This window comes from Nicotiana sylvestris, chromosome 3, assembly GCF_000393655.2.
Source record: "Nicotiana sylvestris chromosome 3, ASM39365v2, whole genome shotgun sequence".
Lineage (NCBI taxonomy): Eukaryota > Viridiplantae > Streptophyta > Magnoliopsida > Solanales > Solanaceae > Nicotiana > Nicotiana sylvestris.
In genome coordinates, this window is record NC_091059.1 from 70,835,867 (window position 1) to 70,849,656 (window position 13,790).

At 41.4% G+C, this 13,790-nt stretch overlaps 1 protein-coding gene across 1 annotated transcript; it reads right to left on the reverse strand.

Moving 5' to 3' along the window:
- Positions 1–5,988: 5,988 nt before the first annotated feature.
- Positions 5,989–13,790, reverse strand: LOC104226808 (proline transporter 1-like). The gene is made up of 7 exons (XM_070170810.1): positions 13,397–13,790; positions 11,698–11,922; positions 11,490–11,584; positions 10,547–10,736; positions 7,321–7,445; positions 6,540–6,755; positions 5,989–6,385 (listed from the first exon to the last, which is right to left on the reverse strand). Exons 1-7 carry the CDS (start codon positions 13,473–13,475, stop codon positions 6,119–6,121), a joined length of 1,197 nt encoding a protein of 398 aa, XP_070026911.1. The 5' UTR covers positions 13,476–13,790; the 3' UTR covers positions 5,989–6,118.

The window sequence follows — 13,790 nt, forward strand, 5'->3', positions numbered from 1 at the left end:
CGCTAATCCAAAATGTCTTTGCATCGAGTTGGCCTCCGAATGTCCCGAATCTAGCCACAAGTAATACAATACAATCAATATAGGCTAAAGGGATCAATCCCACAAGAAAAGTACTAGATTATAGCCAAAAATCCTAAATAGGCCTGAACCCGGCCCCCGAGCCCACGTCTCGAAATCTGACAAAAGTTAGAACCGGAAAGCCCATTCACTCACGAGTATAACCATACCAAATTTACTCAAATACGTTCACAAAATCCCATTAAAAACCTCAAATATCTAACTCAAGAACACTTCCTCTTCTTCCCCAATTTTTTACCCCAAATCACAAATTAGATGATGAAATTAAAAACATAATCATGGGATTTAGCCAAAACCAACTAAGAATCACTTACCCCAATCAATTTCACAAAAATCCCTTCAAGAATCACCCAAATCCATGGTCTCTAGCTCAAAATATGAAGAATGGGTTCAAACCCTCGTTTATGAAATTAAATATTGTTGCCCAGATTTCCTTCTTCGCGAACGCGTCAATCCTCTCGCGTTCACGTAGACCAAAATGATTGACTCCCAGTTTAACTATTTGCGAACGTGGCCAATGTTTCGTGAATGCGAAGCTTTACCAGCTCTACTCATCGCGAACGCGATCCACGCCTCGCGAACGCATAGACCAATGACCTGGGGTCCCCAGCTGCCTCCATAGCTCTTCGCGAACGCGACCCCTCTTCCACATTTGCGATGCACATTCAGACCATACCTTCGCGTTCGCGTCCTCTTCTTCGCGAACGCGAAGAACAAAATTTCCCAGCTCACATTAACCCTTCGCAAACGCGACCGTCCTCTCGCGTTCGCGAAACAGGAAACTAGATGAAAAGTACCAGCAGCTATCAGCCATCAACAAAAGTCCAAAAATACTCCGTTAACCACCCGAAACTCACCCGAGGCCCTCAAGACCTCCCCCATACCAACAAGTCCCAAAACATCATAGGAACTTAGTCTAATCCTCAAATCACCTCAAACAACATCAAAATACGAATTACACATAGATTCAAGCCTAATGAACTTTGAAATTTTTGAATTCTACAAACGACGTCAAAACATATCAAACCACATCCGATTGACCTCAAATTTTGCACACAAGTCATAAATGACACCACAGAACTATTCCAACTTCCGAAAATCCAATCCGACCCCGATATCATAAAGTCCACTCTTGGTCAAACTTCCCAAAATTCTCATTTTCGACATTTCAAGCCTAATTCTACTACGGACCTCCAAAACACAATCAGGAAGCGCTCCTAAGGCCAAAATAACCTAACAGAGCTAACGGAACAATCAAAATTCAAATCCGAGGTCGTTGACGCATAAGTCAATATCCGGTCAACTTTTCCAACTTAAGCTTTTAAATAAGAGACTGAGTGTCTCAATTCATTCTGAAATCACTCTGGACTCAAACCAACTAACCCGGTATGATTGGGGAACAGGGCTACAACTCTCGAAACAACTGGCGAGTCATTACACATAACCTGGGGACCTTGTGGAGCACGTGGTGCCTGAGAAGTTTGTGGAGGTGCACCCCTCCTAAGCCTGGGGCAATCCCTCACCATATGGCGAGTGTCGCCACACTCAAAACAAGCTTTGGGAGGGCGTGGCTGTTGTGGTTGGCTCGGGCCAGGTCTGCTGGACTGACCGCTAAAAGCACCTCGTGCAGGAGGCACACTAGATACGGGATGTACATAATTAGGCTCCTGGGGCCTAGGAGTAACCGGAATACCACTGGCAGCTGGAAGAGTTGAATGAACAGGGCGACTCACATAGTCCCTACCATGTCAAACTGCAGCTAGGGCACGAGCACCAGAATAAGAACCAGCCTTTTGAGACCTCTTGGCCTCTCTCTCCTCTATCTCCCGAGAAAGCATGCCCTCTACTCTTCTAGCAATACTCACAACCTGCTGGTATGAAATATCCATCTCTAACTCCCGGACCATGCTAGTCCTGATGCTGTGGAGTCCCTCAATAAACCGTCAGACCCTCTCTCGAACTGTAGAAACCAAGGCCGGTACATGTCTAGCCAAATCACTTAAACGAACTACATACTCTAAGGCTCTGGGGAATGTACTCCCTAAACAAATATCCGAGAACTGACCCATGTAAGTGAAGCTGCCTCAGCCGGACTGTCCAACTCATAAGCACGCCACCACTGATAGGCTGCTCCTCTAAGCTGAAACATAATGAAAGAAACCCCGCTTGACTCTGTTATGCCCATAGTACGGAGGATACGGTGGCAATCCTCCAGAAATCACTGAGCATCCTCTGATGCTAGGCCACTGAAAGTAGGAGGGTGGTAGTTCTTGTACCTCTCTAGCCTATGTTGCTCCTCCTCAGAAACTGCTGCCCTACCCTCGGGCTGAACTGGGGCTACAGGTAGCTCCGTTATAACATCTGGGATCTGGTCGACCTGAACCCACAATTCTGGGGTGCGGCCAGCGGGAGTCTGTGCTCATCCCCCAAACTGAGATATGGAAGGAGCAAGGGGAATCAACCTTGCCTGAGCTAGAGTGACATGCTCATGAACTGTGCAAGGGCCTCCTGAAGAGTTGGTGCAGTAGTAGTAGGCATCTCAGGTGCCTGCGCTCTAACTGGAGCTAGTGGTGGCTCCTCGGTGGCAGCTCGTGTAGGTGCTCTGGCTATACCACGTGGACGTCCTCAGCCTATACCCCGGCCCCGGCCTCTGGAGGATCTAGCAGGGGGCGCGGGTGCCTGGTCATCTCCAGTCGTACGTGTCCTCACCATCTGTGAGAGAATAGAAGACAGAAGTTTAGAATTTTGAAATCAACAAATTTTCGCACGACAAGGAAATCAAAGAAGTTTAACCTTCCTAATAGTTCCATAGCCTCCCGAAGATAAGTAAAGACATCTCTGTACCGATCCGACGAGACTCTAAATAAACGGCTTGTGACTCACGACACCTATGAACCTAAAGATATGATATCAACTTGTCACGACCCAATTTTCCCTCTGTAAGACGTCGTGACAGCACCTAGTCTCTACGACTAGGTAAGCCTAACATTTGCGGAATATTGAAATGAAACATAAATTTAAAAACTAACTGTAATAGTAATAACAAAATTGACAACCATGCTGCTCGGCATGTATAATAACCAACTCCTCAATACTACACAATGTTCCCAAAACCCGGAACATCATGAGTCACAAACTACAGAAGGAAATCTAGTGTCTCTATACATCGGAAACTAACAAAGAAGTACATAAGGTAATGGACATAGGGAAAAATAAAAGGGGGACTCCGAGGTCTGCGAACGCGGCAAATATACCTTGAAGTCTCCAACTGTCGCTGCTCACTGATGACGTGGCTGGTAAGAAGTACTTAGATCTGCACACGAAAACATATGCAGAAGAGTAGCATGAGTACACCACAACGGTACCCAGTAAGTGCCAAGTCTAACCTCGGTCGAGTAATGATGAGGTCAGGTCAGAGCCCTACTGGTATGTATATATATATATAGAATAAGACAGAACGAAATATCGCAGTGTAATAAGGATTGAAATTTAACAAGGAGGAAATCATAGAAATATAACAGTATAGTATACAGGTATAACAACAGGGGATCTCCTGAGATACCGTCTCGTAGCCCCAAAAGTAAATGTGCAAGGGAATCTCCCGAGATACCGTCTCGTAGTCCAAAAGTAAATATACAGGGGGGATCTCCCAAAATACCGTCTCGTAGTCCCAAAGTAATATGCAGGGGGATCTCCCGGATTACCATTCCGAAATCCCAAAGTAAATACATAGCTTAAACAATGGAAATAATAGCTACAACACTAAATCCTACAGTTAGACTAAGTGCAAGTCAAGGAGGAGGGAATCCACTAAGCATGCTGAACAGAGTTCAGATAAACATTTAAGACACGTAGACATGTTACTCTAGGCTAAACGGGATAATTACACATGCTAGTATAACTCAATTAAAGCGAAACAGGTTATTACTTAGTGAAAAATGAAGTTTTACAACAACTAGCCCATGTACGCACTCGTCACTTCACGTACACGGCGCTCACATATCATAACAGTACCAAATCCTAAGGGGAGATTCCCCTTATACAAGGTTAGGCAAGCCACTTACCTCGAACAAGGTCAATCAATCGGTAACAATGCCTTTTCCATGAATATCCGACTTCGAATGGCCCAAATTTAGCCAAAAGCAATTACATATCATAAATACAACTATAATAGACTAATCTAATTAATGAAATCAAGAATTTAATAAGAAATTCGAAAATCGCCCTAAAAAGCCTCGCCGGGGCCACGTCTCGGAATCGGGTAAAAGTCACAAAATATGAACACCCATTCACTCACGAGTTCACTCGTACCAAAATTATCCAAATCCGATATAAAAATCCCAATCAAAACCCAAATTCTTAGTTGAAGAACTTCTACCATTTTCCCCCAAATTTCTCAACCACAATCCTTAATTAAATGATGAAATCAACCATAGATTAGTGGAATATAACTATAAAGGAGTTAAGAATCGTTACTCAAAAGCTTTCTCTGAAAATCCCTCAAATAATCGCCCAATCTGAGCTCTCAAAGTCCCAAAATTGAAAATGGGATAAAACCCTCGAACTTGGCCCTTTTCTGCCCAACGATTTCATATATACGGACCTATAATCGCACCTGCGATGCCGCACCTGCAAAAATTCCATCGCAGGTGCGGACTTAACTTAACTCCCCTGGGTCTGCATCTGCGATAAGGTAGCCTTACCTGCATGTGTCCACCAGCAGATAGTGGTCCACTTCTGCGGTCTTCCTCCGCGCATGCGGTTCCTCTAGCGCATTTGCGGCCATCGCAGATGCAGAATTCACTCGCACCTGCAACCCCTGACCAACATTCCAAACCCGCTTCTGCGTCTGGCCTCTACACACGTGCGATCCCGCACATGCGGTCCCCCAATCGCAGGTGTGAAAACACCAGCAACCAGAAATCTTCAGCAATTGCATAAGTCCAAATTTCAATCTGTTGAGCATCTGAAACACACCCGAGGTCCCCCGGACCTCAACCAAATGTACCAACAAGTCCTAAAATACCATACAAACTTAGTCGAGCCCTCAAATCATAGCAAACAACGCCAAAAACTCGAATCATCCTCCAATCCAAACTTAATGAACTTGAAACTTCAAATTTCTAAAACCGATGCGGAAACCTATCAAACCACACCGATTGACCTCAAATTTTGCACGCAAGTCATGTTCAATATTACGGACCTACTCCAACTTCTGGAGTCGGAATCCGGCCCCGATATCAAAAAGTCAACTACCGGTCAAAATCACCAAAAAATCGACTTTTGCCATTTTAAGCCTAAATCAGCTACAAACCTCTAAAACACAATCCGGATATGCCCCTGAGCCCAAAATCATCCATCGGAGCTAACGAAACCGACGAAACTCTATTCCGGAGTCGTCTTCATACAGTGCTGACTACGGTCATAATCCTAAGGCTTAAGCTTCCGTTTAGGGACTAAGTTTCCCAAAACACTCCGAAACCAAAAAAACAAAACCTCCCGGCAAGTCACATAAGTAAAAACAGATACCGGAAAAGCAGAAAATAGGAGATCAGGCTATTACTCTCAAAGCGACCGGCCGGATCGTTACAATACATTAGAGGCTTGGAGCCCTGTATAAGTCTTTCTGATCTGCCAGGCTATGAGCGCAAAGCCATCTCTTAAGCTAAGTGGAAATGATACTAGGATCAAAGGGCAAGAATTGGAACCACATCTTCTCCACGTCTCACTTAAAATTTTCTAATTCAACAATGTGCCTGCAAATGGATATTATTACCCGGCACCACAAGATTCACTAAACCTGATTATTAATCGCTTGAATTCTAATCAGATTATCACGGGGAAATGACTGAAAACAAGTGCATTATTCAACTAATACTAATGTTAAGTTGCTATCAGATAAAATAAAAATTGAAACCCAACTAAGGAAAACTATATATCAGCTAAAAAATGGAATGTTTGAGTCTTTACAACAATAAGCTTTAGGGCAGCTACAAATGCAGCAGCTGATATACAACCAAAGAAGACAGTTTAACCAATGTCAACTCTTCTGTAAGCTAGACAACTTATTTTTCCTTGCAATAAGGTACATGTGGTTTGGGAGTACGAATGTGAGTGGAAATGTGCTTATTGCGCCAGTGAGGCTCATGAAGTCTCCCAGGAAAGACAGCAAAGCCGACAGGAAAGTGGTCAAGACAAGGTAACCTCCTCTAACAACCAGTCTGAATGCAATGTTACGAGGAGCCAAAGCACTTCCTTTGATTCCATATGCCGTATCCAGAAACTCATATGTCGGACTTGCAAATATCTGTAAGTAGCAGCAAAAGCAACACTAAGATCAGAAGACAAGATTAGAAGACATGGAAGCTTGGAGGGATTTACATCTCCAAGGACAAGTAATCAACTGTAACGAGAAAATGATTAGAACGACATCTCAAATCAAAGTGAAGGGCGATGATTACATGCAAAGTGATGATCGATTGTATGAAAGCAGACATGTGAGCAACGCCCTTCAACCAAACTGGACCATGAACATTGTTCAGTAAATAGGACGAAGCGCTAGATCCATAAGCCCAATAACCTATAGAAGTAACAGCATGCAAGGGCACAACTCCCACTGTGAACTGAAAGAACAGAGCTTTCAACATGTTCTCAATTACAGGTGGTCTGACTGTAGCCTGTAACAAGACGGATTCAAAGATATTGTATTAACTGCAACAGGGTGAACAAAACTAATTAAAAAGATGCCGAACAAGTGCAAGAGTAACCAACAGCTTTTCTCTCTGGCAAAACAAGTGAGTTGCCTTTCTTGGAGCAAATTCTGAAATTTTTTACTTTATTTCAAATGACTGTATCAGTCAATCAGCAAATGAGGTCTTAGAGATGGAAGTTAAAAATGGAAAGGTAATCATGTTGAATTGATTGGTCTATTGGGTCAGCTAGTTTAATCTAAGAAGTAATGTAATTAAAAGACAGAGACATCGGATAAACACCCCTACCCTGATTACATGTGGGTAGAAGTCCATCCACGCTGATAATGAGCAAACTGGGAGAATACGAGTTCAGTGTATCAACTAGATATTACCCCTGCAACCACTGGTAGAAATTTCAGGGATGTAACTGAGATGGGAAATAGAAACATAAATCAAGTAAGATGATTGGAAGGAGGTTAATTTATTACTTGCTTTAAAGTCATAACAAAGGATGGCCTGATCACATAAGTTCACGGTTTTATTTTCTGACCTGTATCTCTGGTATCATTCCCGTGTTAAATGCAAAAACGAGGTTCCCAACCGCACCAATAGTTGCAAAGATCCTGTTTACTTCTGATCCTGGAATGCTGTAGTCCCTCGGAGGAGCCTTCATACCTGTAACATGGGAAAAAATTTACCGGCTCAAGTAAAAGAAAAGAAAAAGTGCTTGGGAAAACTAAATATAACATAATAAAGCTGTTTAAATTAAAGTTGCTAGAAATCAATCCAATGGCAAGTTAATGAAAGGCAACCTACATCCTTACCATTCCAGTGAAGGCCAAAAGAACCATCTATCCAGACACTGTTATGACGCTTCCATATCTCAAGGATATGCATGTCATGAAAAATCATTCATCATCATGCACTAGTTCAGGCCCAAACAGAAGTCTAAATAGGGTGCTAATACTGCAAGAAAATTCAAGTAAACTGATAAAAGAAGCTCTAGTACATTCAACTGGCCAGGATGAAAACTCTAGATGCTTTGGGAAGAACGAGAAAATGAAAAGAGAAATACAAGGAGAAGAAGAAGTTCATATTTTCCTCCATTTGGCTCAGGAAGAAAGATATTATTCTTTTTTTTTTTTTGATAAGAGGAAGAAAGATATTATTCTTTTAATAGTTTAATTGCTTCCCATAATTCTAAACACTACAAATTTCCAATTCCGCATGGTTCTCGAGATGCTCATCAAGGAAGCTATCAATGTGCTTGTATGAAATACCAGGCAAACAAATAGGATGCATTCTCCAGCGAAATCTTCCCCTCATATAATGATACCGTGGAAGTGAATATGATGTCTTTACTACCATATGACAGCTTTCTGAAGATTAAGACAACTAAGAATGTTGTTGACTAAGGAGAAATGTGACAAAGAAAACAAGGGACGAATTCTTTTAGTGTATAATTATTACTTCCCGAGTTAAGTGCTTATAATGAACTCTTCTAATATTTTGAGAAAGCATATTTCGTTTGAAGAGATTTTTGGATTTTCAAATCACTTTACAAGAAATCTCGAGCAGAAACAAAATCACCAGAAAGGCAGGAACAAGCTACACTGGTAAACCTAGATGTCTTTCCATGTATATTTCACATACTGGTGACATTTGATATCGGGACACAACATTGCACTGAACTTTCAAACAAACCATGGATACTTACTTTCATAAACTTCTGAACGAAGAAGGGGATCGGGATATTGTGCTAGGCGAATTGGAACAATCCGAGAGTCACCGTGACTTTGGGTACTACGGGTGTATCAAGGTTGAGGAGGTCGTAGGAGCTATACGTAAGATGAGCAGGGGTAGAGCGACCGGGCCAGACGAGATTCCGGTGGAATTTTGGAAGGGTGTGGGGAGAGCAGGTTTGGAGTGATTGACTGGGTTGTTTAATGTTATTTATAAGGCAAAGAGGATGCCGAAGGAGTGGAGGTGGAGTACGGTAGTTCCATTGTATAAGAACAAAGGTGATATCCAGAGTTGTAACAACTATAGGGGTATTAAATTACTAAGTCATACCATGAAAGTGTGGGAGAGGGTGGTTGAAGCGAGGGTGAGGATGACAGTGTCTATATCCGAAAACCAGTTCGGATTCATGCCGAGTCGTTCTACTACAGAAGCTATACACCTTGTCCGGAGGTTGGTGGAATTGTATAGACAGAGGAAGAAGGATCTGCACATGGTGTTTATTGACCTACAGAAAGCGTATGACAAGGTTCCTAGAGAAGTTCTCTGGAGATACTTGGAGGCAAAAGGTGTGCCTGTCCTGTACATTATAGCGATTAAGGACATGTACGATGGGGCTAAGACTCAGGTGAGGACAGTAGGAGGAGACTCTGACCATTTTCCGGTCGTAATGGGGTTACACCAAAGTTCTGCACTCAGTCCGTTCTTATTCGCCTTAGTGATGGACACGTTGACGCACCATATTCAAGGGGAGGTGCTATGGTGTATGCTATTCGCTGATGACATAGTTTTGATTGATGAGTCGCGAGCCGGACTTAACGAGAGGCTGGAGGTTTGGAGACAGGCTCTTGAGTCTAAGGGTTTCAAGCTGAGCAGGACGAAGACGGAATACCTGGAGTGTAAGTTCAGTGCTGAGCCGGGGGAAGTGGGCGTGGATGTGAGGCTTGAATCGCAGGTCATCCCAAGTAGAGGCAGCTTCAAGTACCTTGGGTCGGTTATCCAGGGGGGAGGGGAGATCGACGAGGATGTCACGCATCGTATTGGGGTAGGATGGATGAAGTGGAGGTTAGCGTCTGGAGTCATGTGTGATAAGAGAGTGCCACCGATTCTCAAAGGTAAGTTCTATAAAGCGGTGGTTAGACCGACAATGATGTATGGGGCTGAGTGTTGGCCTGTTAAGAACTCACATATCCAGAAGATGAAAGTAGCAGAAATGAGGATGTTAAGGTGAATGTGTGGGCACACTAGGATGGATAAGATTAGGAATGATGATATTCGGGAGAAGGTGCACGTAGCTCCAATTGATGACAAGATGCGGGAAGCAAGACTCAGATGGTTCGGGCATGTTCAGAGGAGAAGCCCAGATGCTCCGGTAAGGAGGTGTGAGCGGCTAGTTGTGGAGGAAACGAGAAGAGGTATAGGGCGGCCTAAGAAATATTGGGGAGAGGTGATCAGACATGATATGGCAAGCCTTCAAATTTCCGAGGACATGACACTTGATAGGAAGTTGTGAAGGTCGAGCATTAAGGTTTTAGGTTAGGAGGTAGTTAGTCTTGCCTTACTAATACCTGTGTGAGACTAGTCTGGTAGGGTTTTTGTCTAAGATAGCTAGTGTCAATGCTGTATTTTCAGTGCAGGACCTATTTACTATCTATTGGTTTTGCTTTGCATCTTTCTTCCGGATTTCATGTTGTTCCTATTTTTCTTATGATTTTCTTATGATTTATGTGGTGATACTAACATTGTCTACCTTTGTCTTTTTGTTCTCTTGAGCCGAGGGTCTTTCGGAAACAGCCTCTCTATCCCTTCGGGGTAGGGGTAAGGTCTGCGTACTCACTACCCTCCCCAAACCCCACTAGTGGGATTTCACTGGGTTGTTGTTATTATTTTGCCTATATGGGCAGTAATATTATGCACAATTCATGAGGGTGATGTTGTGCTCATTTTGATAAATTATTAAATCAATACCAACTATGGCACAAGCATACAATGCACTATGCTGGCTAGTTAAACATTAAAGAGAGGAAGTAGCATACCATCTTCAAGAGACAACACAAATGCTATACAGAGATACAGTAGCAAGCATAATGATGAAACCCCCAGCCAAACCCTTAGTGCTGACAAATGGGGTGTCGCAATGGCAAAAGGCACGCATGCAAATCCAGCGATCGCTATGAAATGTGGCAGCTTCAGCTGATGGTCATCACTAAAGAGAAGATAGAAGGCCTGGCATGGCAATCAAGTCAAAAGAGTATGTACTAAGAAAGGTTAGTTTAGATATTGTATTCACAAAAGATACACAAAGGAGTATCCTAGATGTGCTAGCATGTTGGAATACAGATGGCAGCCTTTCCAGCCAAAAAGAGAGATGGAGGATTGTCCCACCTTGTATTTGGTGGACAATCTGGAAGGAGAGAAAACGCAGATGTTTTGAAGGCAATAACAGTTCCTTGCAGAAGATGAAGACGAATTGTTTAGTCCTTTTTTATTTTTGGCGTAAACGAGAATACTTAAAGGATGCTGAGTCTATTTTTGAGGTGCTAGATTATTTGTAGATGTAAAGGATTTGGGCGTCAGTTTGTATTCCACCTTGTAATTATGTGGGACTACACTGCTTTGTGTAGCTCCAGTTTATATATATATATATATATATATACACAGATATGCTACCTTCTCAACAAACAAAGGTACATAAAGTAATCATACTGTCAAAATCTACCAAGCAAACAAATATTTGCAGCAGAAGAACTAAACAATAAGTCAAGCCAACATCACAAAACCGAAAATGTAAAAAGACTCAGTTATTAATCATCTTTATCTGGCAACTCCTTACCCCCCTTCTTGGCCTTTCTTTTTCTCTGTATAATCTTTCTCTTTCCTTTGGCAAGGGTAGAGGGGAATGCTAATGGTTCTGCTAACGTGTCTCATCGAATAAATAAGAAATGAAGGTTTGGAGGACAGGAAAAGAATATATCTGACCTTCAATGCTGAACCAGCCATGATAATATATCCAATATTTATCAAGACGAGATTCGCATATTGTAATGCCCAGACAAGCAAGTATGCTGTCCTTCCTGCAGTAACAAAGCAAGCTCAATTTTATTCAAACAAATAATTGATCAAGAAATAAAAAGAATGATGTCTGATGCCTGCACATCAGTTGATGTGTTTCCTTTATTATTTGTACCATATAAATATCCTGCAAGGTCCCTATATCTGATATGCCTCTTTCCCCCAACTTCATGGAGTTTAGCAGTAAGAATACTTGCGTATAATGATACCATTGTCGATAAAATTAGACCAACTACACCACCTATCCAACCTAGAGGAACCATGATTGTGCCAGAATATCCTAGCGCGTATGCACTGTTGACACCCATGCTGAGAAGAATTCCTACCTGAAACCATGAATCTGCCAAAAAAAAAAAAGGAAACGCAAAATTCCAATGAGTCAGCAGCATTGATGCCAATGATAGAGTTACAGAAAAAAACCAACAGAGATCAGAGATACAGAAAAAACAAAAAAAAACAGGTTCTTTTATAAATATCATAACACATCACAGAAGTACTCTTTTCTTAATTTTTCAAGGGACAGAATGGAAAACAAAGGTGGAGTTTTTCCATGAAATTCTTTTTGAGATCTTGCAATATATTTTTCAAAAACTTTTTTATTTAAGGTTTTCTTTTCAGAAAAAAAAAACTGTCTTTTTGAAGAAAGGATTTGAGGTGTTTTTCAAATAAAGGTTCTGCTTCTACTCATAAAACATTCTCAGGTCTTTTAAATAAAACTACCAATATCCAACCACGTCTCATTTTTGCACAAACTTTTTCTTTGAAAAGATTATCAATAACCTTTTCCCAAAAGTTGTCCAAACGGCTCATTCTTTCTCTTCACTTGTCAAAATTGAATAAATTTGGAATCCAAACAGATGCTTTATAGTTATGTAACAAATTAAATTCATATAGATAGAGTATACAAATGGATTAATTTAGCCAATTGAAAGAGGGAAAAAGTTGGAAAACGCATAAACACGATAAATTTCTCATTTAATTCAGCTTTCTTAATTCATGCAAGTAACTGGACAAAAGCACCCAAGTCAAATGTAAGTCTGTTCTATTAGATCTTTATTAAGTGAGCTTTATGTGGATTCTACAAATGATCATGTATACTGAATATTAATGACAACTTTACAAATATAGCGTGAGGTGCTGTTCATACAGAAATTACTGAGGCGAGAAGTCAAGTAACTTAAAGTTGCAATGTGCCAGCTGAAAATCAATAGATCAATGGCCTCAATTTGTAATTGTCATCCTTTATTCATCAAATCATATTCAGAAAGATCATTTAACAAAAAAAAAATAAACTGTCAATACAAGGCCCTCCATGTTAACACCATGATGCACCAAAACTACAACGAGTTAACAGCAATGATATCAATGATACAATTGCAGCAAAAGACAGGTTACTTTATCAACTAAAGTACAACAGATCAAGGAAATGACTTCTTCTTAACTTTTCAATGAACAGAATGGAAAAGTTAATCATTTCTGATCACTTGTCACAATTGAATGAAAGAGGAATTTAACCAAATACTGTAGGTATGGAACAAATTAAATTCTCATAGATAGAGTACCCACATTAAAAGGAAAGGGAAAAGTTCATTTAAAAGGATCAAATAAAACAATGTATCCAACACCAAAAAGATGAAGAGCTTATTGAGGTGAGAAGTCAAGGAATTTAAAGATTCAAATGGGCCAGCCGAAAAACAATGGGTCAATGGAATTTTCTGTCATCAATTCAAATAGTAACAATTATTCGACAATATAAGAAAGCAGAATAAGGACTTCAAGTAAATGAAATTGAAAATTGGAAAAGCGTAAGAGACCGTTGCTGACTTGGTGGGCGGTATGAACAGGGTATTGATCGTCCACATTTTCTTTCCGAGAAGGGTTATCGTTTCCCATTTCAACTATCTCATTCTCCCGTCCGGCCAAGAGCAAGATGTTCTCCTCCTCCGCCCCATCCCTAATTATGCCGTCGTCGAACGCCAGCTCCAATTGCTTCTCAGCTGAAGCTAATTCAATCGGAGCCAGCTCTGCCTAATTTCGAGAGGACCCGCCAACAGAATAAACAAGAAAATAATTTCGGAATCTTGAAATGCTTACTGGATCCCTTTCTGCTTGGTTATTTATTGTCTTTGTCATGTAATGTCAACCTCTAATTGGGTTGGCCAAGTTTCTCAAAATCGTGACGCCTTCCGTCTCCTCTTCATTAGTTCC

Coding starts and splice junctions, on each gene's coding strand:
- LOC104226808 (XM_070170810.1), bottom strand. CDS start 13,475: ATGGGAAACGATAACCCTTCTCGGAAAGAAAATGTGGACGATCAATAC. Junction 7,446..10,546: donor TGTGTTGTCTCTTGAAGATG/GTATGCTACTTC, acceptor CCCATGTTACAG/GTATGAAGGCTCCTCCGAGG. Junction 6,756..7,320: donor GAATGATACCAGAGATACAG/GTCAGAAAATAA, acceptor GTCTTGTTACAG/GCTACAGTCAGACCACCTGT.